Source organism: Neolamprologus multifasciatus, chromosome 7 (genome assembly GCF_963576455.1).
Source record: "Neolamprologus multifasciatus chromosome 7, fNeoMul1.2, whole genome shotgun sequence".
NCBI lineage: Eukaryota > Metazoa > Chordata > Actinopteri > Cichliformes > Cichlidae > Neolamprologus > Neolamprologus multifasciatus.
In genome coordinates this window covers 11,685,922-11,712,628 of record NC_140445.1, presented here as the reverse complement: position 1 = coordinate 11,712,628, position 26,707 = coordinate 11,685,922, and the positions used below count along the sequence as shown (strand labels likewise).

Sequence of the window (26,707 nt, the reverse complement as noted above, 5' to 3'; positions counted from 1 at the left end):
GACTGTGGTCGTGAGGTCTCAGAATCTGCTCTTTGAGCAAAAGAATGACAAGACCACGGAACTGAAGGTTAATAACATCATGGAGAAACTCGCGGTTCTCCAACGGGAGATTGAGAGACCAGTGTCGGAGTGTTAAAGAACAGCTTGAAATTCTCATGAGTTGTTGCAAAAGAAAAAATACCATCATAATCTGGCTACCCCTTCGGCGCCACCTGTGGGCTCAAGGCTGGAGCCGAACAAAAACTCCCTGATAACGACTGTGTTGAGTCTGTTCCTTCCCATTCCATGCAAGGCCACCTGGGTTGGCTGGAAGACTGTTTACTTAGCCTGGCAGGGCGAAGGACACTGTCTCAGCTGAACTATGGACACGCACACACATACATATACTGATAGTGATGCATCACCCTCCCTACCCCGGATCCAACGCCACCTCTAACGCTTACCTCCCCTCTGATGTGGACATCGGGTCAGCTGGAGGCGCAGTCGAAGATTGCAGCGGTCCCAGATCAGATGTACACACTGGAACACTTTCCCATGTTGCTCGTCTGTGTTTATTGTGCTATGGTGTGTTGATATCTGTGCATTCCTGTATTATCCTTTTGTGTTACACATTTCGATGTTTTTTTCCTTGCTACCTAGCCTGACCTGTCTCCCCAATGTGATGTTGGTGTATTGTATGTACGGTTGGCAAGGTCTGTCATCTCGGTTGTGGGCAAAAGACCTGCAACTGACAAATAAAGGCTATCTCATCTCATCATCATCTCATACAATGAACTTATAGGTGATTTTATGTCTCTAGGCTGCCTATTTACTGGGTGTATCAGACCCCAACAGCACAGCAGGTCAGAAGGGCCTGGTAGACCCTGCTCAGTTTGCACGAGCTAATCAGTCTATTCAGATGGCCTGTCAGAACCTGGTGGACCCAGCTTGTACTCAATCCCAGGTAAATGCTTGCCTCACTGCAAGTAATTGTCAGTTTTATCAGATTTCTTTGACTGATTATTGAGTCTGAATGTGATGACCATTACTCTCCCCATGCAGGTGCTCTCCGCAGCAACCATAGTGGCCAAGCACACCTCTGCGCTCTGTAATGCCTGCAGATTGGCCTCCTCTAAAACTCCTAACCCTATTGCCAAGAGGCAGTTTGTCCAGTCAGCCAAAGAAGTGGCCAACACCACTGCCAACTTGGTCAAATCCATAAAGGTTTGTAATAAAAGCCATATCAAACACACATCAGTGTCATTCATACACACACACCCACAGCTTGAGTAAAAAGGTTAATTATGATGTAGTGACAAGTATTAATTTACAAACTGAACTACAGTCAATTATATTTAACTATCATTTAAGAACAGAATTTTCAAAAAATGTAAGAAAAGTAATAAAAACATGTAAGAAATGTCTTTACTTTTAGTTCTTGTCAAACTGGTCAGACATATTAGGGTTGTCGAACATATGTTTACTGAGACATGTCTTCTGGCCTTTAATCCAGTATACATCTGAAAGTGTGTAAAAATGGAACAGTCAAATTCACGTTTTCTATAATAAAAGAAAACTAATAAAACTCATAGAAAAGGATTAAACAAGAGCTCATTAGCTCACTTTTGACAGCTGTATTATTTAAACCTCTTCTTCCTTGCTATATTACACTGCTCTGGGAGGTAAACAGCTAATGTTCTAGAACTAAATAGTGCTGAAAAATTCTTATGGAAGTCATGTCTGTGTCCCCTGCATAGGCTTTGGATGGAGCCTTTAACCAGGCGAACAGAGAAAAGTGTAAAGCTGCCACTGGCCCTCTAATAGAAGCTGTGGACAACCTGACTGCTTTTGCCTCCAATCCTGAATTCGCCAGCATTCCTGCTCAGATCAGCCCTGAGGTATTTCCAAGAGCTGCCATTACAGCATTGCTATGACACTAATGTGCCCTGTCATATCATTACAAGTTACAGAATCTAACATCAGGAGATTTTCATATTCTCAGATAGATCCTTATTTGTTATTCTCTGGTTCAGGGTCTTGCAGCTATGGAGCCCATTGTGGCAGCAGCTAAGACAATGCTGGAAAGCTCCACTGGCCTGATCCAGACTGCCCGTTCTTTGGCTGTCAACCCCAAAGACCCGCCCAAGTGGTCCGTGCTTGCTGGACACTCCAGAACTGTGTCCGACTCCATCAAAAAACTCATCACCAACATGAGGTAGACTCTGCTCTGCACACTGGCCTCTTCCACTACTACTACTGTCTGGGCTCCCTCTCAACCATCACACCTAGAAAACAGTGTAACAGTATATTATGTAAATGACCATGCATAATATAAATAATGCATAGATTTACACAATATTTTGTGTTATTTTGTAATGATCACAAAATTATTATTGGCCATTAAGTCTTGCATCATTTTTATGAGTAACGTGTTATTTAACCCAAACTTTGGAATAGTTTTGTATCAGACTTTTGAATGACATATATAACATATAAGGGGGGTTGTTTAGTTTATTATAATTATTATAATAATAACTGTATAGCACTTAACACAAAGTTAAAAAGTGCTTCACAGTTCAAATAAAAACCACACAAACATACAGACACATAATCAGCTACACCGGCAGGCATTCACTCCAACATAGACACATACAGTCAAGTAGTTGCAAACTATGGCCAAAAATGAAAGGGAAAAGATGAAGGGAACACTGACCTGGAATGAAAATTAAAATAATCTAAAAAAAAAAGAAAAAAAAAGCCCAAACAAGTCAAAATGTAAAAAACTATAAAAGTAAGAATTGGTTCTCTGCTTAGATTTAGTCAAGCAGGTTATAAGAGTGTGTAGTAATTACACCCTTCATCTCATGTGTGCAGAGAAAAAGCTCCTGGCCAGAGAGAATGTGATGATGCTATTGAAGCACTAAATGGCTGCATCCGTGAAGTTGATCAGGCCTCTCTGGCAGCCATAAGCCAGCACCTAACACCACGAGAGGACATCTCAATGGAGGTAAACATGCACACTCCACTATTAGTTTTTCACTGACTCTGTATGAATGCAGCAAGAAAATTGAATTGCTGTATCCTATACAAAATAAAAGCATTACACTTGATTGTTTGTTGTTTATTCTACGTTGAATATATATGTATGTGTCTATATGTATCTAATTTCACCTACTAAACCCCTGAAAAATTATGGTATGGATGTTACTGCCCCCACGGAATATTTCTTTGTGCCAATCCCCTGAACAGCCTGTGCATTGGTCCATGCTAGTTAGAATGACCATTTTACAACAAGGAAAGTGAAAAGTGTTTTGAGGGACAAACGGTTCAGGAAGCCACTGTGATGTAGTGTAGTTCAGCATGCATTGTTCCTTGACCTGATGTGTAATAAGTCTGTTGGTAGACATAGTAAATGAAGCTGAATTTGGGGCTAATTTAAAGTATCTGAGTTTGACTGACAGTTCATATGTGTATGTTTTAGACTCTCCATGAGCAGATGGCTGCCTCAGTCCATGAGATTAGTAACTTGATTGATCCCGTGGCTGTAGCTGCTCGATCTGAGGCCTCCCAGCTGGGACACAAGGTAAACCTTAAGACAGCAACCTTTTACAGGCAACACAATTTGGACGATGTGATGGTCCAGCTACAGGCTGAAGTCTGACATGTTCCTTTTATTTTGGAATCAGTTTTGTACTTAAATAAAATTATTTGTTGCCCACACATTTGAACAGGTCTCTCAGATGGCCAGTTACTTTGAGCCCCTGATCATGGGAGCCATTGGCACAGCATCCAAGATTCTCAATAGTCAACAACAGATGGCTGTTTTAGACCAAACCAAAACCCTGACTGAGTCGGCCCTGCAGATGCTCTACACTGCTAAGGAGGCTGGAGGCAATCCCAAGGTAATGAAAGTTGAAATATAATGTCTTCTGGATATGTGTACTTGATTTACTCTATGTGATTAAGTACCACTGAACACACTGAGCATTTTTGCACTGCTCACACCAATGTGCTTCCTTTATCTAGGCAGCCCACATGCACGAGGCCTTGGAGGAGTCCGTGCAGATGATGAAAGAAGCAGTAGATGACTTGGGTGCCACACTGTCTGAAGCAGCCAGTGCAGCTGGTGCAGTAGGTGGTATGGTGGACTCCATCAATGATTCCATCAATAAAATGGAAGATACACCAGTGCAAGAACCTGAAGGCACCTTTGTGGACTACCAGACTACCATGGTTAAGACAGCCAAGGCCATCGCTGTGACTGTGCAAGAGATGGTAAAATATTATGATAATAATGCATGGGGGATAGTTTTTTGTTTGTTGTTAGTCATTAATTTTTCCATTTAAAAGTTGAGTTCAGTTAGAAATTCTAAATGAATAAAGCATGCTCCCTCTTAGTGAGGATTGAGCATGAAAAAGTACCATATTAGGAGACAGCTGTTGGATTTCCTGTTATTGCCACTAAACAGTTATGAATAGAATAAAACAAATCACACCACAAAGGCTGTCATATGCAAAAACAGCAAGAGTATCAATTGAACATTACTATTACTGCATCCTTTCAGTGGTTCAGGCTCTAAAATCTGGTAATTAGTATTTTGGCAGAACCTAAGCTGGGTACTCCTCCAGTTTTTACTCCTCAGCTGTAAAAGACTGATGGGGTATTGTCATCACACCACCGGGTAGGTGGGTGAGCAGCGTGGACACGCTGTAAATGCAAAAAACTAGAGAACAAGGTGATGTAGGAGTTTCAAAATGATAACACAGGTGGCTCTACTAAAAAATCCTGACACAAGTCAGGAAAACTAAATGGAACCAACAAAACTGGAACGCATAGGCTGTAAACAGAGGTCAGGCACACAGGTAACAAAGACACAGTACCACCCTAGGCGTAGGGTAGATTTACATGCAAGCCTTGGGACAACCTCACATTTCACCAATAGAATCAGACTTCTACCAGATAGATGTATGTTATTGAAAAATGTATATTTTTTCTGCAACCGTAATATTATTTCTGTTACTTATCATTCTTTTCTTGCACTTTAATAGCATTCATTGTGATAAGGATATTATGAAGACAAAAACGCATACAAAGCCATGTGCAAACACACATAATTTCCACAAAAGCCTCTTGATTTCTTTATTATTGACACACTCATTAAATGATCGTATGAAACTCATATTAGTAAATTTGCATCAATACTTAATTCATGTTGACACATGTGTGGAACAAACTCGGTAACTAGCATCCTCTTATTTGTCTTCAGGTGACCAAGTCTAACACCAACCCAGATGACCTTGGAGGATTAGCTAACGAGCTGACCAATGAGTTTGGAAATCTTGCGAACGAAGCCAAATATGCAGCCGTTACTGCAGAGAATCATGAAGTAAATCAAACTAATGTGTCTAATGTGTGGAGTGTCTATACTTGGAAAGTGTCCTTTCCACAGTTTTCATGTTGTCATGTCTTTGTTTCCAGATTGGTTCTCATATTAAGAAGCAGGTGGGTGAGTTGGGTTTTACCTGCACAAGTCTGGTGACAAAAGCTGGAGCTCTTCAGTGCAGCCCTAATGACACCTTTACTAAGAAAGAGCTGATTGAAAGCGCACGGAAAGTCTCTGAGAAGGTCAGAACACAAGCTAACACACAACTTGTCTTTTGAATTCTTTTTTGGTCAGTTTGTCTTTATTAGAGCAGTGAAAAAAATTTGACATTTTCTCCTACTCTGAGCCTTCATGTGGTTTTTATTCTTAATTTACCTTTCCATTTATAAAACTTATAAGACTTATTGATTTTCTTGCAGGTCTCCCATGTATTAGCATCTCTGCAGGCAGGTAACCGTGGCACCCAGGCCTGCATCACTGCTGCCAGTGCAGTGTCTGGAATTATTGCAGACCTTGACACCACCATTATGTTTGCAACTGCTGGAACTTTGAACCGTGAAAATGCAGAAACCTTCGCTGACCACAGGTACTAATTAGAGACCCTCTGTAGGCTATATTACAGATGATTTGTTGATTTGACAAGTTGATTTGCAGTCTAGTGTCATGATATGATCAGGCTTTGTGAACATCAGCAATGCATTTTAAACATGCAAACATCTTATTCTGGCTTCAGAAACCAGCAAATTACCTTAGCCTTATTTTGAGAAAGTAAAAACTACACCTGGAGTAAGTAAGTAGTAGTGGAAGGAACTAGGGCCCTGTTCAAGGAAGCATGTTTAGTGAAAATTCTCAATTTGTAAACCCCGGAATGATGGTTTCTGTACCAGAAAGAAAGATAAGGTCATTTTTGAGTCAAAGTCATATAATGTTCATCTTTGCTATGCTGTTTTTACAGGGAATGCATCCTAAAGACAGCCAAGGCTCTGGTGGAGGACACCAAGTTGCTGGTGGCTGGTGCTGGGGCCAGTCAGGAAAGGCTGGCCCAGGCGGCCCAGTCCTCAGTGTCCACCATTACCAAACTGGCAGATGTGGTAAAACTGGGGGCAGCCAGCTTGGGTTCCGAAGACCCAGAGACCCAGGTATGGATGCATTTTTGTCTGCTTCTATACTGGGAAATATGTATGTTTGCTTCTTATGAAAAGGTACAGTTCTTAGCAAATATATTAGACCACCTGCCATAAAAACAAGAAAAGTATTTTAGAAATCTGTCAAAAACTTGCTTAAAACTAAGGATTGTATTGTTATTCATTAGGAAAATAGTAAAGTGAATTTTTTTATGGCCAAATTTGAGCCAGCGTACTGACTTCTCTGAGAAGTCAGAAGTTAATCAAACATTTAACAACTAAAACTAATTTTGCTGTTTAGGAATACAAATAAATAGCTGTAATTTGGCTTCTTAATGAGAAAAAGGAATGTTTTTAAAGAGCTTGTGCATCCTAGTAGATGAACCATTATGGAAACAAAAATAATTATTGTAATTACCAATACTGTTAATTTAAGGCAGCTAGGGCATAAACCTTACATTGGGTGGTGATCAAATAATTTGTTAAGCACTGTATCAGATAACAATTTAAGCTCTGTGCCCTGCTGAGTACAGGTGGTGTTGATCAATGCAGTGAAAGATGTGGCCAAAGCCCTAGGAAACCTCATCAGCGCCACAAAGGCAGCTGCAGGCAAGCCTCACGATGACCCCAGCATGCTGCAGCTTAAAAATTCTGCTAAGGTAAGATACAAAACTAGCAATCAGTTCAAGTCAGTTTTATTTGCTGACACTTTACAACAATAAACACCTTGACTTTTACGTGGTTGTAATTTTTAACAAAGCTTAAATATGTTTTTCTGGCTTGAACATTTCATTTAGCTACCTCCTATACTTTACAAGGAGTAGTTACAAGGGCTTGACACCATTTGAAAAAATAGGACAACTTGAAATTGCCTTATAATGTGCAGGTCTGTGGTATAACGGTACAATTTTACATGGCTACATTAAATCTGCTAAAAGTATACAAAAAATAGCTGATTCTGAAAGGATCTGGTGGGAAGCACTTAGTGATTTTACACTGAATGACCAAAAGTTTTTACAAATGTGCAGTTCTATCTGTGCTTTGACAGATTTGTAATGTTTTATTTTTCAGGAAATTATATTTATCATTGTCCACACATGAAATTATGGTCTAAAGCTACTGTTTCCCACATATTTATTGGCAAGCAAGTCATTGATTTTTTTTTTTACAATGTGAGAAAATATTCAAATGAACTAGAGTAATAGATGTTATATCTGAGTTTATGCTTCTAAGGACTTCAAAACATTCAGGATCTAAATACATGTCCAGATGCTGATATTGAACAGGTAGTGAAACACACATATACATTTTATTTTGGTTTTATAAAAGCACACAAAAAAATAAAATTAATTCTAGATCCTGAAAAAAGATGAACAAACTTTTAAAAACAGTTTTATGTGTACATGCAGTTTTATTCTAATCTAATTGCATGGAACCAAGATTGGAAAATTGAAGTATTAAGAGAGGATTTGTAATTATGTTGCAGTGTAATTCTTACCAGTACAATGAATACACGCTTAAGATTAACACATAAATCTGTTCAGTTGTTAGGATTATTTAAAAAGAGCCTTCACCAAATCCAGAGCACTTTGTACTTGGTCTGTATCCAGAAAAAAAAACACCCCTTCATGACAGACAGCATATGAAGAGAAGGAGAGACAAAAATATTTTCTAATATGTAACAAATATAATATATAAAATACTTTTTATTATATAGTGTATATATATTAAAATATTTCTGTTAAGTGCTACGTATTTTAAAAATCTAATTAAAATATGCTAGTGACATCTAGTTTCAAAATAATGTATCAAATATTTAAGATATTTTCATCACTCTAATGTATTACCACATAATTTGACCTGACTCCTCTAGGTGATGGTGACCAATGTAACATCGCTCCTGAAGACTGTGAAGGCTGTGGAGGATGAAGCCACCAAGGGGACGAGAGCTTTGGAGGCCACTATTGAACACATCAAACAGGAATTGGCTGTGAGTGTGGGATAAATGTTTCTTTACAGTTTAAGCCAGTTGGAAATACCCTGCAAAGGATTCAGTTAAAACACAGGAGATTCCTCCACAGGGGCCATGGCCATTTCCTAACCCCTGTTTCACAAGCCAGTGAAAAGCTTTTAGAATAAGAACCCTCATCTGCATAATATTAATATCTCCCAGTTCAAAACTTTTCAGGCAACTGCCATCTCAAAGATTTCTTATGGCAGCAAGAAGAAAGTTTTGACTAAAGGCCTTGGTGTTACATAAAATAGCTTTTGGGAACACGTGTCCTGTACCTGTCATGAGGTAAGTAAATTAATGCACAAGGAAAACTCACTAACATTCAACCTGGTTTTATCACATAGGTCTTCAACAGTGCTGATCCTCCAGCAAAGACCACCACACCAGAAGAGTTCATCCGCATGACTAAAGGAATCACAATGGCAACAGCAAAGGCAGTGGCTGCTGGGAACTCTTGTCGTCAGGAAGACATCATTGCCACAGCTAACCTTAGCAGAAGGGCCATTGCTGAGATGCTGCACTCCTGCAAGGTACGACAGACCATGAACTACTAAATAGTGTTTGTTCATGGGCTGCCAAACAAAGTTCAATGTGCAGTAATTAATGAGGTCTCAGAGAATAGTTTGGTAGGTATTTTTGTCATAATGACAAAAAATATATACATACAACTTAGACACTATAATATTGGCATTTCCAATATTCAAATTACATGGGACTACTTATAATCACATTATAATCACACTTTCTGCCCTTGCTATCACTGACTGACTTTTCTTACTGTTTGCCTTGCAGCAAGCTGCCTACCACCCAGAGGTCAGCAAAGACGTGCAAATGAGAGCTCTGCGCTATGGCAAAGAATGTGCTTCTGGATATCTGGGATTGCTGGAGCATGTATTGGTGGTAAGATGATATGGAGAGCAGTGAATAACAGGAATTTTAAGCCTCTGTCATGACAGCATTTACACCACAATCACTAGTACCCTCAGCAAGGAGAAATGCATAACAAGCACCTTTTTCAGAAATTCATTCTGAAAGAATATAAAATTACAGTAAAAAAAAAAAAAATAGCAACATCTAGACTAAAGATGAAATAACTAGTAGATCAGTGTTCCAACATCCAGAAGAAGCAACTGCTATCACAACTAGAGATTGATGAGGTACAAAACAAATTCTACAGCAAGAGGGAGCCAAGACATCAGGTAAGGGGGGAGATTTCATCATTCCAACCCTCCAATCTCGGAGAGAGTGCTAATGGATGAGGCACGAGAATGGCTAACTAACTAAATGAAGAGGTTTTATCATAAATTCAATGGGGATGAGGTGAACAGCACTAGAGACCAACTTCATGCCAATAACACAAGTATGGTATTTACTGAGGAGTTGCTCTGTCCCCACTGCTGTTCTGCATAAGCCTAAACCCCCTGAATGAGATCATTCATGGGACTGGCTATGGATACCAACTACAGAATGGCGCAATCATGACTCATCTCTTCTACATGGATGACATGAAGCTGTATGCCAAAGTGAATGAGACATCGACTTACTGCTAGGATTTACAGCAATGACATTGGAATGTCATTCGGACTGGACAAGTGCAATTGGATGGTAACAAAGAGAAGGAATGTAGTCAGAACTAAGCGGAATGCACTACCAGTAGGAGACTTTTCAGACATTGAGGACAGCTGTACCTCAGGAGAGAAATCTTCTAATCGGAAGGTTCGTGCTTTGCTCCTTGGCTGCTGCAGTCTGCATGCCAAATATCCTTTGGCAAGACACTCTCTGGTGAATCCATGAATCCATCAAAGTAAATATGCGTGTGAATTTTGGATAGAAAGCATTTTCTCAGGAAAAAAAGAGAAAAACATACTTATATAAATGGATGTGAATGGGTAAATGAGGCAAGTTGTATAAAGCAATTTGAGTGCTCAGGTACAGTAGAAAAGAGCTATATAAAAACTAGTCCACAGCTTCAAATAGAACCTGGGTATCCCACAGGCAAATGGGAACCATGAAGAGGCCACTAGGAAAGCTGCAATCATCAAATACCTGCAAAGAGCAAGGCAAGCCCTGAGGAGTCAGCTGAATAGGAAGAACAAAATCTGAGCAATCGACACCTATGCCGTGCTGGTTGTCAGATATCCTGCTGGAATTATAATATGCCCAAAGGAGTAGATAGAAGCCACTGACATCAAGACAAAACCCTCCATGCGTATAGGGTTTATCCCAAGTCCTGCAACCTGACACTTTACGCTAAGGGGAAGGAAGGAGGCTCATGACTTGAGTGTCAGAACCACTATCTAGGATGGCACAACATAGATCCCTGAGTATATCGGGAAGTTAGTCTAGTCTTGCTACACAACACAGTATAACTGGAAAAATGTAAACATACAGAAATAAAGTCACATCTTGAATTTGAATAAAGAGCACAGAATTGTAATTTTACACATTTTTTTGTTTTAATTTTATGCATGTTTTCATCTATCCGCACTGCTTTTATTGCCCCTGTACTTGATGTTCATCCAGATTTGTAGTTGAACTTTACTAAAAGGTGATATGATACAGGCTCATTACTGCCTTACTAGATAGTATCTGTAAAGCTTAGATATTTGACTCAAAGGAGAGTGACATACGGTGCAATGTAATGTCATCTACTTTGATTATCTTAGCATTAGTTTAGTACAGGCTGGGATTTGATTAATTCAAGTACATGCAGTATAGGAACAACAGGTGAATGAAGCAAAGTAATAAAGTTTGTGACTTTCTTCCTTTATACACAGATCATCATGAAGCCATCTCATGATCTGAAGCAGCAGTTGGCCAGCTACTCCAAGCAGGTGGCAGGCTCCGTCACTGAGCTTATCCAGGCTGCTGAGGCCATGAAAGGTATCTAAATCTTTGATCTTTAACAACTTTGCCTGAAGTTAAAGGATTAATATATAGCACTGTTTTTTTTCTACTGTTCTGTAAAGCGCTATACAAATCCAAGTTTTTAGTTGTCATTATTATTATTATTATTATCATCATCATTATTATTAGACACTAGATGGTATAAGATCAGGTAGTTTTGATTCAGTCACTGTCTGTGTCAATAGGGAGTGTCAAATAGGAAACCTGTGTGGCATCCTATAGCCTCAATTTGCTACATGCCACCTAGTAGGTAAACACTGCTACTAACTAGGTAAACCCCTTATTGCCCATAGGATTCTAGGTTGGGGTTGATGGAAGAGTTTAAAATGTGTTTTTGAGCACAGAGTGACAGTACTCTTTTTTTTCCCCCGTGTCTTTTAGGCACAGAGTGGGTGGACCCTGAGGATCCCACTGTCATTGCAGAGAATGAACTGCTTGGAGCAGCAGCCGCCATTGAAGCTGCTGCCAAGAAACTGGAGCAGCTGAGGCCGAGGACTAAGCCCAAGGTCAGAGGGTTTTTTACAGAGCACAAGTATTCACACTGATCCTGTTAACCTCAACACCAGGTCACAGTCATTTTGTGTCTCACATCTCTTATGTGCTGACAACTACTCACAACACAGATAATGGCAGCACCACAAAGCTTATTCTTGACGCTCTTAATACTTTTCATACTTATTAATTTATTCTTCAAACCAATATTTCCTGTAGACAAGCCCTATTCATTTTTTGTCTGAATATTTTTGTCTCAGCCTCTTCTTATTTATTCTTGCTGTCTTACTATTTATATTTAATTCCTGCACAGCTGGCGTGGGGAATCCATAGTTTCATTGTGCATGTACAATGACAATAAAGAGCTAGTCTGTTCTATTCTAAAGTTAATCATAGTGCAGCATTTTTCTTTACTAGTGGTTTGTTCTCTCAAACAGGAGGCCGATGAGAGCTTGAACTTTGAGGAGCAGATTCTGGAGGCAGCCAAGTCTATTGCAGCTGCCACCAGTGCTCTGGTAAAAGCTGCTTCAGCAGCACAGAGGGAGCTGGTGGCTCAAGGGAAGGTATGTGAGAACCAACAAAAGAACTGATATGTGCATTTAAACATAAGCGAAATCCCACAAATAAAGCTAATAATCATTTCTATCAAGGAGTTTAGTAACATTCATTCATAAATGTCATTTTGATGTCCGTCAAAAATAATTATCCTGGATTTTCAGGTGGGGGCAATCCCAGCTAATGCCGTAGATGATGGACAGTGGTCTCAGGGGCTTATTTCAGCTGTAAGTCTCCTGTTATAATTTTGTAATTTTTTTAAAGGTATTCCTAAAACATCTAACCACTGAGAACTTTGACTCCATAGGCTCGAATGGTCGCTGCAGCAACCAACAACCTGTGTGAGGCAGCAAACTCTGCAGTACAGGGACATGCCAGTGAGGAGAAGCTCATCTCATCAGCAAAGCAGGTGGCAGCCTCCACTGCTCAGCTGCTGGTAGCCTGCAAGGTCAAGGCTGACCAGGACTCACAGACCATGAAGAGGCTCCAGGTCAGCACTGCATGTTAATTTTTCTCAAGGCGCAAAAACACAGGAGAGCTACTATTACTTCTGTTACTGTGCCACTTTAAAAGGCCTTATTTGGCTAGATGATGAGGTCAAAGTCACAACTGTCAAGAAGAGACAGAGTGTGTGTAGCCAGCCCGATAAATGAACATAAACAAAAGGACAAGGAAAGATCAGTTTCACATTTTGTTTGTTCTGCATGAAAAAAAAAAACATTATTTATAACACACTTAACACAACTGGAGAGGTAAACATGAGGTCATGGGTTATTATGGACAGTAACTCAGGAAGCGGGAACCCAGACAAAAGTGGTGCACAATGGTGAAAAGATGTTTCAATTGTGGCAGTTCCTTAAAGCTGTGCAGCCTTTGAACCATGTGTGAAATGACCCATTTAGCCAGACCCCTAACAGATGCATTACAAAGCTAAGTGACTGTCATATTAAAATAGATGTAGCTGTGGTAGCATTTTAAGATCAATTTTAAGATAAATAGCTATGTAGTCATCTACATATTTACAAGGATATCACTGAACTGTTTGTATTGAGTTTGTTTTAGCTTGAGCCATTTTCTCAAGACTGAAAAGCAAAGAGTTAGGTCCAAAATTAGATCTGACATGGGCAAATTCACGGTGAGATGTGTGCTCGTCATCTCTACTTATGATTCCAACACTACAGTTCTACTGAAGGGACAATAACATTAGTCATTCTACAACAGCTGAGGCTTTTAGAGAGCACACAGTATATTATAGTGTATTAATAGGCTGGAATTTCAAAGTTTAGGGTTACAGGTGAGCTGCATGATTTGTACAGCTGCTAACAAGGATTAGCATGCTCTATATTTGGCACAAGTAAGAATGCCCTTTGCATATTGCTTTCTTTCAGTATTTATTAAATGCTGCTCAGAGATGTATTTCTTTCTGTGACATCATTGGGTATATAATTTCAGAATGGGCAAAGCTCCTGCAGAGTCGGTGTTTAAGGCTCAGAAATTGGTTATATAATGATAGTAAAGCATTTTCACAGGTTTGGTATAACAAATTTACCCTTGTGTAAAATTAGTGACTCTTTAAAAAGATGTAAAACCTTTTTCTTCTTGTTCAAACTCTGCTCAAAAGGGTTGTTATGACCTTTTAGGTGTAACTGATGCTTGGCAGTTGCAAGACATAACAGAAAGTACAAGTATTTCCTGTCACTTCATCCACCCAAAAATACTATCTTTGAGTGTAGCTGTGAGCACATCGGCCTGCCAGCCCAACTCATATTCTCTGATCCAATCAGCAGTGGCTTATCTCCTCCTCTTTTGGACCTGCAGCTGCCACCACAGTAATTCTCATACATTTATGTCTACAAGAGCTCTGGAAACAATCTACCCAGTCCACACATAGCACTAAGAACTGGAAATATTAGCCTTGATCTATGATTACACTAGAACCATTTGCTCTTAGCTATATTCTGTATTAATGGTTTCTCTATTAAATGTTTGAATATTTCTGGAAAGAAGGATTTTTGAACTCTTTTTTTATTGCACCCAGTAGTTTGGGGATAACATAGTTAATATTTTATGTTATACCACCTACAAAAATCTAATATTTCATATTAATTAATTTATAAGAAGAATCCTCGCAATCATATGCCACAATAACATTTTCTGTTAGCAAACGAATAAAAAGTCACACAGCATAATGTCCATTGATGCTGTCTGCAATGTTGCCTTCTTGTAGTTCAGTCTTCTCAGTTTTGACTGCTTTACCTCTGGCATCACATAGCACTTCTCCTGTCCGAATGACATTCCGATGTCATTGCTGTAGATCCTAGCAGTATGGATTAGTGAGTCCATGTAGAGGTGTCTAATGATTCTGTAATTTGAAAGCAAGTTCCCACTTGACCACCTCAGAATTAGATGAACAAAAATGAGCTGTGTTAATACTAAAAATATATTTTTAGTTTCAGGTACTATAGTTACTAGGCTTAAATGTTGTGCTTTTTAACTTACCTTTGTTTTTCTGTCATTTGGACATCAGCACAATGCAAACTGCACATCAAGCACTTGGAACTGCCTAATGTAGCCATGTTTTTACACTTGCAAATATAGCTTACGGCTGTAACATTGAGAGACGTTGTTCTATTGGCTTGTGTTGTTGTTGTGGTGCCACTCAGGCTGTTAAAGTTGCGAACATTTCACCACAGCACTCGTTTCCATTGTCCATTTGTACTACATCACCTGCAGAGGAGGCATACAATAATTGCTCAATTGACCATGATTGCTCAATTGGTCATGATAATTTGCATATTAATGATCAAGGAACTGGCCTCACAATCCATTGTTCATTAACTGGGCTAGTTTAATTTATTGTGCAAAGGTACTGTTTATAAGGTTGGGGAAACCTGCAGTCAGCTGAGACTGAAGAAGTCACTTGGATGATACCGAAACATTTCTCCCACTGAAAACGTTACGTCCAGATGAACAGAATCTTTTTTCTTTTTTTTGGTTTTCTTACTATGCTCATGCTCCCCATTTGGGAGGATGTAATTTCAAAAGGTGGGGTCTGTGTGAAGGTACTGAAAGTGCATCAGTGCAGTGGAAATTGTAACTGCATGCCTCCAACCAAACTCATTAGCCAAGGCCACAGGCCACGTACCTTAAAGATTTCGAGATTTATCTTCATGTCTTTAGGGCTAAGGTTTGGGAGTGACATGTGTTGCACCTCATTCTTCTCCTTAAGGTAACAGAATTCATAGACATAATATTTTGTTTCATGCATTGTGCCTACATGATGATATATGATATTTAGACAATCAGGGAGGGAAAAGGGCTCCAAGAGAAATTTTCTGTCTGTGTGGAAGTGGATGTTCCTGGATTCAAACAGATTTACTGTGTTGTTATTTAATTATCTTTTCTCGTCTCAGCCCACTGGCTGATTCAGCCCACTGAGCCTCAAAAGGAGAAACCTTGTCTTCATTGAGCCAAGTTGCCCAATAAGAATTGTTTGCCTTTGACTGATGTTTGGGACTGATCCTTGTTGCTTTTTATAGCTTTCCTCCTGTGTCAAGAACAAAACAACTGTTATGGTTTTCTGTCAGAGCCCAGTTGGACTCATTACTGCCTTTCCAGGAGTTGCTGTTTAGTAGAGAAAGGTTGATGACTCTGTTCTACATGCACCTCAAAGACTCAAATCATAGACCATTGGTTAGACATACTGAGTGTCTTTTATACATTTCTTTTGTAATGTTTTCCCTCTTTACTCAAGTTTAAAGCCTTTAAGTTGTGATTTGACTTGAAATCGTGTGTGTGTTTCTGCAGGCTGCTGGAAATGCTGTGAAAAGAGCCTCTGATAATCTGGTGAAAGCAGCACAAAAAGCAGCATTTGAAGAACAAGATGACCAGGCTGTGGTGGTCAAGAGTAAGATGGTGGGAGGTATTGCTCAGGTAAGTTAGAGATCCAAAGCACATGTTCTACATGTAACTTCGCCTTCAGTCTCATTGTGTGTTGTAAACTCATTTGTGTTACATTTCTATAATCGTGATAAAGCACTGTCTCATGTGTATGTGTGACTGTGAAGTGTAACAACTGGGTAGCTCAGCAGGATAGGACTGAATTAGAAAAAGGGAAACTGGAAGTACTGACCCAGGATGGGCATGTGGCTCAGCTGTACGCACCGCTGTTTTATAGGAAGAAAGGTCAAGTTCATATCTTTTGTATGGGTTAGGACTTAAGTGTGCGGAGGTCTGGATTGGGATCTGTTCATCTGACTTAAGTTCAGTTTCATGTGTGTGATTGTGAAACAAGCGTTTCTTAAGTGTGGTGACATGCTGACCAATTGTGTTGTGTTGTAGATCATTGCCGCTCAGGAGGAGATGCTACGGAAAGAAAGGGAATTGGAGGAAGCCAGGAAGAAGTTGGCCATGATCAGACAGCAGCAGTACAAATTCCTCCCGTCAGAACTGCGGGAAGATGGCCAGGAACAGTGAGAAAATAAGTGTGCGTCTGTAGCAGCATGCAGTGTCGTCAGCAGAAGTCATCTTTGGAATGATAAGGACCTGTTCTCAGCTCATTTTTAAGTGGAGAAAACTATAACATATAACTGTAACATTAAACAATCTGACTTCAATTCCACAGCAAACTGTTTCACATTTAGTTTCAAAAGTTAACAATGACGTTCGTAACGCTGATTAAGGTATCTGTACTTTTGATTATATGGTTACACACCTATCAGTATATTTTTCTCTATTTTGAATTCTTTTTTTTCATCTTTGTGTGTACATGCTGTGTAAAATGGCAGTCACGCCATTAAATTATGGCGTGACTGCCATTATGACGTGCCAATGGCCTTAACTGTCCTAGATATAGATATCTTATATAGGCAAGCAGAATTAATGCTTCCATGACAATTATGCAGAATCTATGCAAATTTTATATGCTGTGTGTGCGTGCGTGCGTGTGTGTGCTGGTATGCGTGTGTGTGTGTTTACAGACAAAGTGCCTTGATGTATAGGAGTTCATTGTGAAAAAGAGATCTGTGGTTGTATGACAGTAATGATATTCAATATGTTAATTGACGTACTGGTTAAACTTAATATATAAAATTACACATTTTAAATCTAAATTGGGATAAAATAATTATACAGTGGAAAAAATCATAGTGTTTTTTTACGACCTTCAGAATATGTTAAAAGGATATCCTCCAGTACATTGCTATGTTTTTCTGTGTGGGTTTTTGGATTTAACCATCTACAGTATTTAGCCAGAAATCAGACTAGAGGACTCATTTGTGTTCAAATTATGAAGCCATATATTTAATTTTTAAATATTTGAGATTGTTGCAAAGAGTCCAGCACTGTCAGGATTTCTTTAAACAAATAAAGTGTTTTAAATTTATACCTTTATGTATTATGTACCAGGGACATGGGATCAGCTGTAAGTTTATATTTGTATCCTAAGTTTTTAGTACTTTCTATGTAACATGACTTTTGCTTGATGAGGATCTAGTAGAGAAAATTATGAATTTATTTTTGCAATTACACAGTGAAATAGAGTGTATTTGCAACAGGAATATTTGACATTAAATTGACTGTATTTGGATTCTTAGTGGTTATTGACTTGCTCCTATGATATGTTATTTGTGGGATTTTTCTAAAGAATTCCTATAACTGAAAAGGAAATGATCGGAGGTATATATTGGCATTTTATATGGATGAACACAAAAATAGATTATAAGATAATGATTAAAAGCTGCCCTTACGTTGGCCTTTTTTTCTTTTGCATATTATTTGCATATTATTTTTAGGATAGCTAGAGCAGTATGCAGTATAACATACAAAGGCTTTTTAAAATTTTGTGCACATTTTGACTAATTATAATGCTCATTCACATTAGTACCGATGATGGACACTGTAACTGTGATTTATATTCAATAAAGACAGTGTTTAAAGAGATGTTGACATCTGTTGTTTAACAGTTTGTTTGTCCCAACATAGATATCATGTCCCTAAAAGGTGAAAACTCAATGTTACACAGTGGAGAATCTATAACACAGCTTGCATTATTTTCAATAAATATATTTAAACAAAATGTGTTTGGAACTATATTCTCTATTTATTCTTTCCCCTCACCCTCAACCAGTCAGAGACTGCTTATGCTAGATCTGCTTTTCCTGTTAAAACTTCCCTTCATCCTCCCTACCATTGCCCAGTGCTTGTTTAGAGGGCTTCTTTACATTACAATACAAAACACCTTTAGACAGTTGTTGTGAACTGAAACTACAAAGTAAATAAAGCTGAACTAAATGGATATTAGCCACGTGTCTCACTAGTTACCTTATTGCCTCTAAATAGCAGTAGTGATTGTATAGCTCACAAACCTGTATCTTGTAGGGACTAACACATTGTTAAATCGTCTCACTTTAACTGAAATCATCACACCCCACTGCACTACAAAGCCCTTGTGGGGACTTTCTCAACTCTGATTTGAAAGTAGGACCTCCTCATTTATACAGATAAGTAGAAATAGAGACTCAATAAAAATAAATGCTTTGGTTTAGCTACCAGTTTTCCCAGATTGTAGGTATGTTATTACGGTCTTACACTATAACTGTGTCCTTCTGTTTACGCGGTATAGACTTTCTCTCTTTGTGTTTTAACTTTAATTTTTGGATTTTTATGTTTTCAGTATGTACATCTTCACATATGACCCATTCACTTGATGTTTTTTTGTTTTTTTGTTTGTTTTTAATTCATCGCCTTTAATATTTTAATTAGTAATTTTCGGATTGGTACTACTTTTTTCATCTCGAAACGTTTTAGATCAGTGATTTGCTCTGTTACCTTTGCTGATGTCCCAGTGGGGGATAGCCTTGATTTATTCTCACATACTGAACACACACGTCAGACAGCCTGCACAACTTTCAGTGCCTAAACATGGTCAACGATTCGTACGGATCCAAAGTGGGAGAAAAAGAGGAGTGCGTGGGCTGGTACTGCTGTCATTCCATCCTCTCTTGCTCTCTTGAACAGCTTCACAGAGACCCTCCTGTTCTCCTGTCACGGACCGTTGCCTGTGTCTGTCCCGAAAGCTGGGTGCAGTTCTCTTTCTGTTTAGCTCACAGACACTGAAGAAACATGGAGGCCATCAAGAAGAAAATGCAGATGCTGAAGCTGGATAAGGAGAACGCTATAGACCGGGCAGAACAGGCTGAAATAGACAAAAAAGGAGCAGAGGACAAATGCAAACAGGTAAAGGAAGGACCTACGCTGCACCTCGCAGGCAACTCGTTGAACACTTTTAAACGTTTCAACGTAAACATAATGAAGGAAAAGTTATGAAATAAATACCTTAAAATACACACAGAACCATATAAAAATAACTTAGAAGAAGTGCTGAAAAGCAAAACCCGACTAAGTTTTAAATGGGCGAAAGGTCTGACGTGAAATGCACCTTAAGAGATTCAATGCGTTCTATACCAGTTGATGTTGATATCGTCCTGTTATCATTTACCCGCACCGCACATACATAACTCAATATGTAAAATGTACTGTAGCTTTTGGCTGCTAAAGTTGATTTTCCTTATCACTGTTTGATGTATACTGCTGACACTTCTCATTCAGGATATTCTTTGCTTGTGGCTTTATGTTTTGGCATTTAACGTCAATGTTTGGCACTGTCCATAAAAAAACGAGTCTAAGACACTTTTTGCTCTTTTATTTCACTTTTTTCTATTTAGTTGTGCTCCCCTTTCTTTTCTTTTACTTTTTTGAGCGATTTTGTTTTCCAGTATTGTATTTATTTTATTGAGCTCTTGTATTTCAATTTGATATAGGTTCTGTTTAAAGTTTCGGCTGCTGTGACACAATAATTTTCCAAATGTAGAGATAGTTAAAGTATATCCTGTATTATCTTTATTTTCACTTGAAACTTGATATTTACATAGATATACTTTATGTTTATTTAAAATTGGGGAAAAGTGCACAAATATTATAACCAAAATGCATTTTAAGTTTCCAAAGTGAGAGTATTTCTTATATGCTAAAATTATTCCATGATGGATCATTTTAAAGGGTGTCTGCTTATATCGGATATCACTGACAAAAGCTGCTTGTTCTGTAATTTAACCTGATCATATACAGTTCAGCTCAGTCAGTGACAAGATCAATCTCTCAGGTTTGAAAATATGATTATATAATATGATATGCAGTTAAATGTATTTATATATAACTACAAAACTAAACATGACAAGTAACTACAACTAAAAAAGCAAATACAAAATGTCTCTCTTTTTTTGTTCAAAAAAGTATAGTGAAATATGTGTTTCAGACTTTTTTTTTAATTTTTAATTTGATGATTAAGGTTTAGGAAAATCAGAAATCCAGCATCAAATTATTAGAGTATTATTTTAAATCAATACAGAAACATTCAGCTTCTGAAATGTATGTTCATTTACATTTTATTCCTGGTTGGGATTTCTTCACAACAAGTTACTGTATGAGTGCAGTACATAGAGGCAATCAGCTTTGATAGATTTGATGGTGGCCTTTAGCATGTCTGTGTTTTTAGCTTTTGTGTTACTCATCTCTTCCTGTTGACAATACCCCACAAATTGTTTATGAGGTTCAGGTCAGGTTAGTTGGCAGCTATTTCAGTACTATAATAACATGGACAGCAAACCATTTTGTAGGAGTTTTGGCATTGTGGACATGTGTTAATAAGGAAATCAGTATTTTCATAATGCTTGCCAAAAGGTAGAAGCATATGGTTTTCTAAAATCTCCTGGTGGACTTCTGAGTTGACTCTGGACTACAACAAAGTGGGCCAATCATTACAATCGCAACTTCGCACTAGACTTTAAGACCTTGGGTTCTGTGCCTCTCTACTCTCAATGCAACATCTATGTGTATCTGAAAAAGAGAACTTTGGACCATTAAGCAAAAGTCCATTTCCCCCCCCCTCTTTATCCCAAGTTAAACGCTTCTGATGCTCTCCCAAGTTCTTGAATCAACTTTTCTTGAAAATCTTCTTGAGATTGAAATCATACCTCTTGCTCATGACTTTTTCCTACCACACTTTTCCATTCCTGACAACTTTCCATTGATATCTTTAAGACTGTTGTGCTGAAATAAACTGAATGAAATAGTTATTTTTTCTTGAGAAGGGCACATCAGATTATGGCATAAGTTAGCACAGTGTATCAGAAGTGTTTGCAGTAGTAATATTTAAGGCATAGCTTTAACACCAAAGTGGAATTTAACTGTCAAGCTTCAGTGACAGAGCATTGAGGCCCATCAGTGTCCATTCTATTTCTTTCTTCTTTTTTTTGTAGATTCAATTAAAGCAAGGAGAACAGATGATGTTTTTCTGACAGCCTGCTAGTAGCAAAGTTCCTAAAGATATACATGTAAACTGGTTCTTTGATAAGTTGTCTGTTATGTGTAGACAGAACACTTAGTCATAAGTGGCTTAAAAACAACAAGAACAAAGAAAAGTCACTGAAAATGGTAATTTACAAGGACTGAACTGAAAGTGACTGAAATGCACCAAAAGCAGTCTGGCTTTCTGGAAATCAACAGCTGCAACGTTGAAGCGATATACACATTAACAATTATGATTATGAATTATGCTATCAGCCAGATTTAGATCTGACCCATCTATGTCAAAATTATGTCTAAACAACAAATATATCAATTGATTTTCATCTTAAAATTTGAAAACTGACTTATGTACTTGCAACCTGCTATAATTTCATAAGAATCAGAACACTGTTCATTTTAAATGTCTGAAAAGGAATGTTTGTTGGATAACATGATTATGTTCTCTATGTACATTGTACAAAACATTTTTAGACTACAGAATGTTTAAAACCAAAATAATATACCACACCAGTATTTAAGCACCACCACCAATATTTAAGATCCCATTCTGTGGTCCCAGTTAAGATCAACTGACACAAGATGTGAGTGGGCGTTAAGGCACCTGGGAAGGGAAAAACTGGATTATAGATGACAGACAGTGGGTGTCACAAGCCTCCACCTCTGTTCAAGGATGGTCGTTCACAGTGGACATAGATTGTTGGTGTATTGAAAACCAAACCCCAACAATCAGACAATCCCTCATTACCAAACAATTGAGAGTGGGAAGGAAAAACTCCTTTTAAACAGAAAGAAATCTCCAGCAGAACCAAACTCAGGTTCTGCCATCTTCCATGAGCTTTTGGGGGATGAAAGGAAGGAGAAGAGAAAAATAACTATGGGAGGCAAAGAAGTACTTATTGCATAACTAAAGAATGATTCACTATCACCTAATTCATCCCTAACTATATGCTTTATCAAAAAGGAAACTCTCAAGTAATCTTAAAAGTACAGAGGTGGTTCCACAGGAGAGGGGCCTGATACCTGAATGCTCTGCTTCCTATTTCCCTTTCAGAAATTCTAGGATTCACGAGTAAGCCAGTAGCAAACAAAAAATCAGTTTACTCAGTCTACATGTGATTCCACTATTTTCTATTCAAAATTGACTGCTTTTTCTAACTCTTGAACACATGAGAAAATATTCATAATTTATTGTTTTGAGAAACATCCGACAACGCAGTGAAATTCCTGTATGGCTTATAGTCTCTCTGGTGTAGTTCTATTGTGTATTTTCTCAAGATCACATAGCAATATGTTAACATTCAACTATGCACCAGCTACCATAGAAATTATTCCCAGGGGATACCAGCTTGCTATCACCATCAGCTCTACCTAGAACCAATGAACATTTCCATTTATATTTCTACATCTAAGTAACTCACCTTTGAATTGTCACACTTTTTAAGAGTCTGTCAAGGCTGTTGTCTTGGTTACCACTATGACAGGAACTATAGGACTGCCAAATGCTATATGTGAGTATCAGGCCTTAGATGGCTGTGAGAGGCTGTCAGAAGAGATATTTAAAGCACATTTGTACTAGGAACACCGTTGTCAGGCCACATCACTGTCATTTGCAACTGGCTTTTTATAGTCTTGAAAGCTTCTGTTGGAAAAGGGAATCTGGTTGTTAGATTCAGATTTACCGTTGGGGCTTAAGAAAAAAGTGTTTTCTTCTCTGAAGAATATGCACACAGATTTTACACCAATCCTCTAACTAGATCATTAGTAGAGTGTTACAAATGACACTAGACTTGCGTTGGATTTGATAGGCATCTGGGGTTGGTGGTTACTGTCACTGTTTGTATGCTGTTACTGCACACAGCAACTTGGTAAAACTATATTTGAGACACTGGATAACAAAGAATGTTATAAGTGAACACAGTGTTCCCTTTTGGGAGCATGGATATGCTCAAAGATCCATGTCTGTTACGTTATTATCAGAATTTTATAATAATACAACATCATCAGGAGGTTATAAAGCAACATTTCTCACATATGCCAGTTAGATTTTGAGTATTTGGAATTTTACTGAATACAGCTCATGTTATAATTTGTTGCATAATAATGAACTTAGGCCTAATCAAGTACATTTATTTGCAGAGTTGTTGCTGCCTCTACATTCTCACTGCAGGTCAAAAGAACTAAATTTTCAACATTGTCAGAATATTTTAAGGTCATAATACAAATCTATTAATGCTGGGGTTAAAAACATTAAGCTAAAATAAATAGTGAGATATTTTTTTGTAATTTTTTTGATAGGTGCTTAATCATTTCAAAAATAATGAAATAATATTGTGCCTCTCCAGCAAGGTTTCTTTTCATTTGTCACATTATTGTAAACTGAATGTTTTTTGGCAAATCGATTATGAGCAATTAAATAAAATAAAAATTCTGTTTTTTTGTTTTGTTTTGTTTTTTTCAATTTTCCCCAATGCTTCTAACTTAAAATTATTTCGTGTTTTGTGTCTTGGTATATTTCGGCTTTAGCTTGAAGAGGAGTTGCTTGCCCTGCAAAAGAAGCTGAAAGGAGTAGAAGACGAGCTCGACAAATACTCGGAATCACTGAAGGATGCCCAGGAGAAGCTGGAGCAAGCTGAAAAAAAGGCAGCAGATGTAAGTGAGCATAAATGACAGCATTACTAGAGGGCGACATTGTTGAGATCACATTAGCTTACTGTGTCTGGTCACAGTGATGGTTGTTACCTTATGTGTACTGTCATTCTTAAATGTTCTGTCACTATTCAACCCAGTCACTTCAGGTGTTTAGCACTGGGTTGTAACTGAAATTAAGGTCATGTAGGTCATCACCAATGATATAAAACTAGTAGCAAGTCTTAGCTTCTACTATGTCTGAAATATGCACAAGCTACTTTTACAGTAAGTCGAACTTTACACTCCATCAACTTATACATATCCAAAAATCATCACCAATTCATGTGATGTAAAAGCTATTTGTGCTGAATCCTCCAAATCACTATCATCATTTGCAGTGAACTCATTTTCAGCTACTTGAGAAAAATGATTATTAGCACATTGAGGACAATTCCAACTAATCTATCAAGTCTTAACAGTTTATTAGGCAAGATTTTATTTTGGGCAGCATGGTGGTGCAGTGGTTAATACTATGGTTAACTATTTGGAGCTTACCGGTGTAACAATCTTCAATATCTGTACAGGTACTTGAATTACTACTATATTTAATGAGTATATATTTAACTTTCTATTCCTACAACTATAATATTTTTTGTTGGATGTATTATGTTTGACTTATGGAACAGGATTAGTAGTGAAACTGGGGCCACAATGCCTTTTATGAGAGTCACAGTCATTTTTGTGGTCTAGTTTTCTTTAAAAGTTCTGAGTCAAAATGAGCAATGCAGGAAAGAGACCACATGCATTGGTCCTAAAAGGAGTGGAACTTTGTCTTGTCTGCAGAGTCACTGTGAGGTTTCCAAAGATGGAAAAGCATCGGAGCAATGCATTCATTTGTTTATGCTTCCTCTGCTTGTAACTGATGTTCACTCTAACATAAATACCTTTGCCTTGGGACATCAAGTTCTATTCTCAAACACATTTATGTTGTGCATGTAGTAATGCACTGTACTATATGTACTTTGAAAATAATTTGAAATAAATAATTTGAAAAGTTCGACTTTTTACCATCATTAGTGCCTTTAAAAATTGTCCTTCTTATTGACACTGTAGCCAATTTCTTACTTACATTATCTGGAGCTGTGCAAAAAAATATGAGCAGTCATATTCCATGTTGTATTGCTGTACTGTTAGTATTAAAGGGTGAAAAATGAACCTAATTGAGTATACTGTTATATAAAAATATGCATTATTATAATCTATAATCTATCTAAAATCTTACTTTATTACCTATGAAGGAATATTAGAAAAATTATCTGTCCAAATAACTTGTGTCATTGCTAAGCTGTGTTCCATTTACCTCTGAGGATGAGGCTAGTGAACTCTGAGAAGCCTGGAAAAACAGGATTTATTTTGTTCCTGCAAGGTAGATGGTTCAGTAGCAAAACAAAACTGCTTATTTATTTATTTATTTATTTTAAAACCACTATGGAGCACATTCATTGGTAGAGCCTGTTCAACTCTCTATTTATAGAACATGTATATATTACCATTTTTACAGTGTTGCTAATGTTTATGTGCAAAACCTCCATCTTCAATTCTTAACTCGAAGATGGAAGCCCGAGTTGGAAATCCGAGTTAAGCGGGCGTTCCATTTGAAAAGAGTGACTTCCGACTTCACCTGGAACGCCAACTTTTATTTTGAAACAGTAACCAGAAAACTCTTGCATTGATTCCGACTTACAGTTGCCAAGGCAACGCCGTGACGCCTGCGAAAAGCTCGAAGTTGAATATTCGCAGCATGGCGACTTTGACGTCCATAGACTCTGTCAGACGGAAAATACAGACACTGCAGCAAGCGACGCATGAGGCCGAAGAACAAGCAGAGCTGCTGCGGGAAGAAGCTGACATGGAGAGGCAGGCCAGGGAAAGGGTAATACTCAGAAACACCGTCTTAAGACCGCTACACCGGAAACTGCAGTGGTCAATGAACGGCTGTTTCCCCTTTGTTTGTAAAAGACGAAATATAACTATTAAAAATAACTGACAAATAAAAGAATTAAAACAATTCAATGGCATTATATTCTAAAATAAAACATTAAATGCAAGTCTTGCCACTCGGTAGCCATCTTGAAACTCTTTCGGGGACTTAAAAAAAAGCTTTAAAACATTGTTGACTTTATATGCTTCTACCACCGTCTTTGCTCATTTAATGTCATTAAAAAACTCCTGCATTTTTTTTGGTTAAATATCTCATC

General features: G+C 38.1%; 2 protein-coding genes across 7 annotated transcripts in view; both read left to right on the top strand.

Moving 5' to 3' along the window:
- The window catches only part of tln1 (talin 1), a 62,126-nt gene extending 43,595 nt beyond the window's left edge, over window positions 1–18,531 (top strand). For both annotated transcript variants that reach the window (XM_085167552.1, XM_085167551.1), the window contains exons 35-57: window positions 800–943; window positions 1,042–1,203; window positions 1,737–1,877; window positions 2,013–2,194; window positions 2,854–2,986; window positions 3,461–3,562; window positions 3,711–3,881; window positions 4,006–4,254; window positions 5,247–5,366; window positions 5,459–5,605; window positions 5,783–5,949; window positions 6,319–6,502; window positions 7,021–7,146; window positions 8,361–8,477; window positions 8,846–9,031; window positions 9,294–9,401; window positions 11,279–11,384; window positions 11,790–11,914; window positions 12,338–12,463; window positions 12,620–12,682; window positions 12,763–12,945; window positions 16,263–16,388; window positions 16,797–18,531. In XM_085167552.1, the coding sequence (XP_085023678.1) occupies window positions 800–943; window positions 1,042–1,203; window positions 1,737–1,877; window positions 2,013–2,194; window positions 2,854–2,986; window positions 3,461–3,562; window positions 3,711–3,881; window positions 4,006–4,254; window positions 5,247–5,366; window positions 5,459–5,605; window positions 5,783–5,949; window positions 6,319–6,502; window positions 7,021–7,146; window positions 8,361–8,477; window positions 8,846–9,031; window positions 9,294–9,401; window positions 11,279–11,384; window positions 11,790–11,914; window positions 12,338–12,463; window positions 12,620–12,682; window positions 12,763–12,945; window positions 16,263–16,388; window positions 16,797–16,931 (3,303 nt within the window). In that variant the 3' untranslated portion in view covers window positions 16,932–18,531. The remainder of the gene's footprint in view (window positions 1–799; window positions 944–1,041; window positions 1,204–1,736; window positions 1,878–2,012; window positions 2,195–2,853; window positions 2,987–3,460; window positions 3,563–3,710; window positions 3,882–4,005; window positions 4,255–5,246; window positions 5,367–5,458; window positions 5,606–5,782; window positions 5,950–6,318; window positions 6,503–7,020; window positions 7,147–8,360; window positions 8,478–8,845; window positions 9,032–9,293; window positions 9,402–11,278; window positions 11,385–11,789; window positions 11,915–12,337; window positions 12,464–12,619; window positions 12,683–12,762; window positions 12,946–16,262; window positions 16,389–16,796) is intronic.
- Window positions 18,532–19,432: 901 nt separating this feature from the next.
- The window catches only part of tpm2 (tropomyosin 2 (beta)), a 29,549-nt gene continuing 22,274 nt past the window's right edge, over window positions 19,433–26,707 (top strand). For 2 of the 5 annotated variants that reach the window (XM_085167660.1, XM_085167659.1), the window contains exons 1-2: window positions 19,433–19,691; window positions 24,345–24,470. In XM_085167660.1, coding sequence (XP_085023786.1) covers window positions 19,578–19,691; window positions 24,345–24,470 — 240 coding nt within the window. In that variant the 5' untranslated portion in view covers window positions 19,433–19,577. Of the gene's footprint in view, window positions 19,692–24,344; window positions 24,471–26,218; window positions 26,383–26,707 lie in introns of those variants that run through there. The other 3 variants (XM_085167658.1, XM_085167657.1, XM_085167662.1) reach the window with 2 other exon arrangements.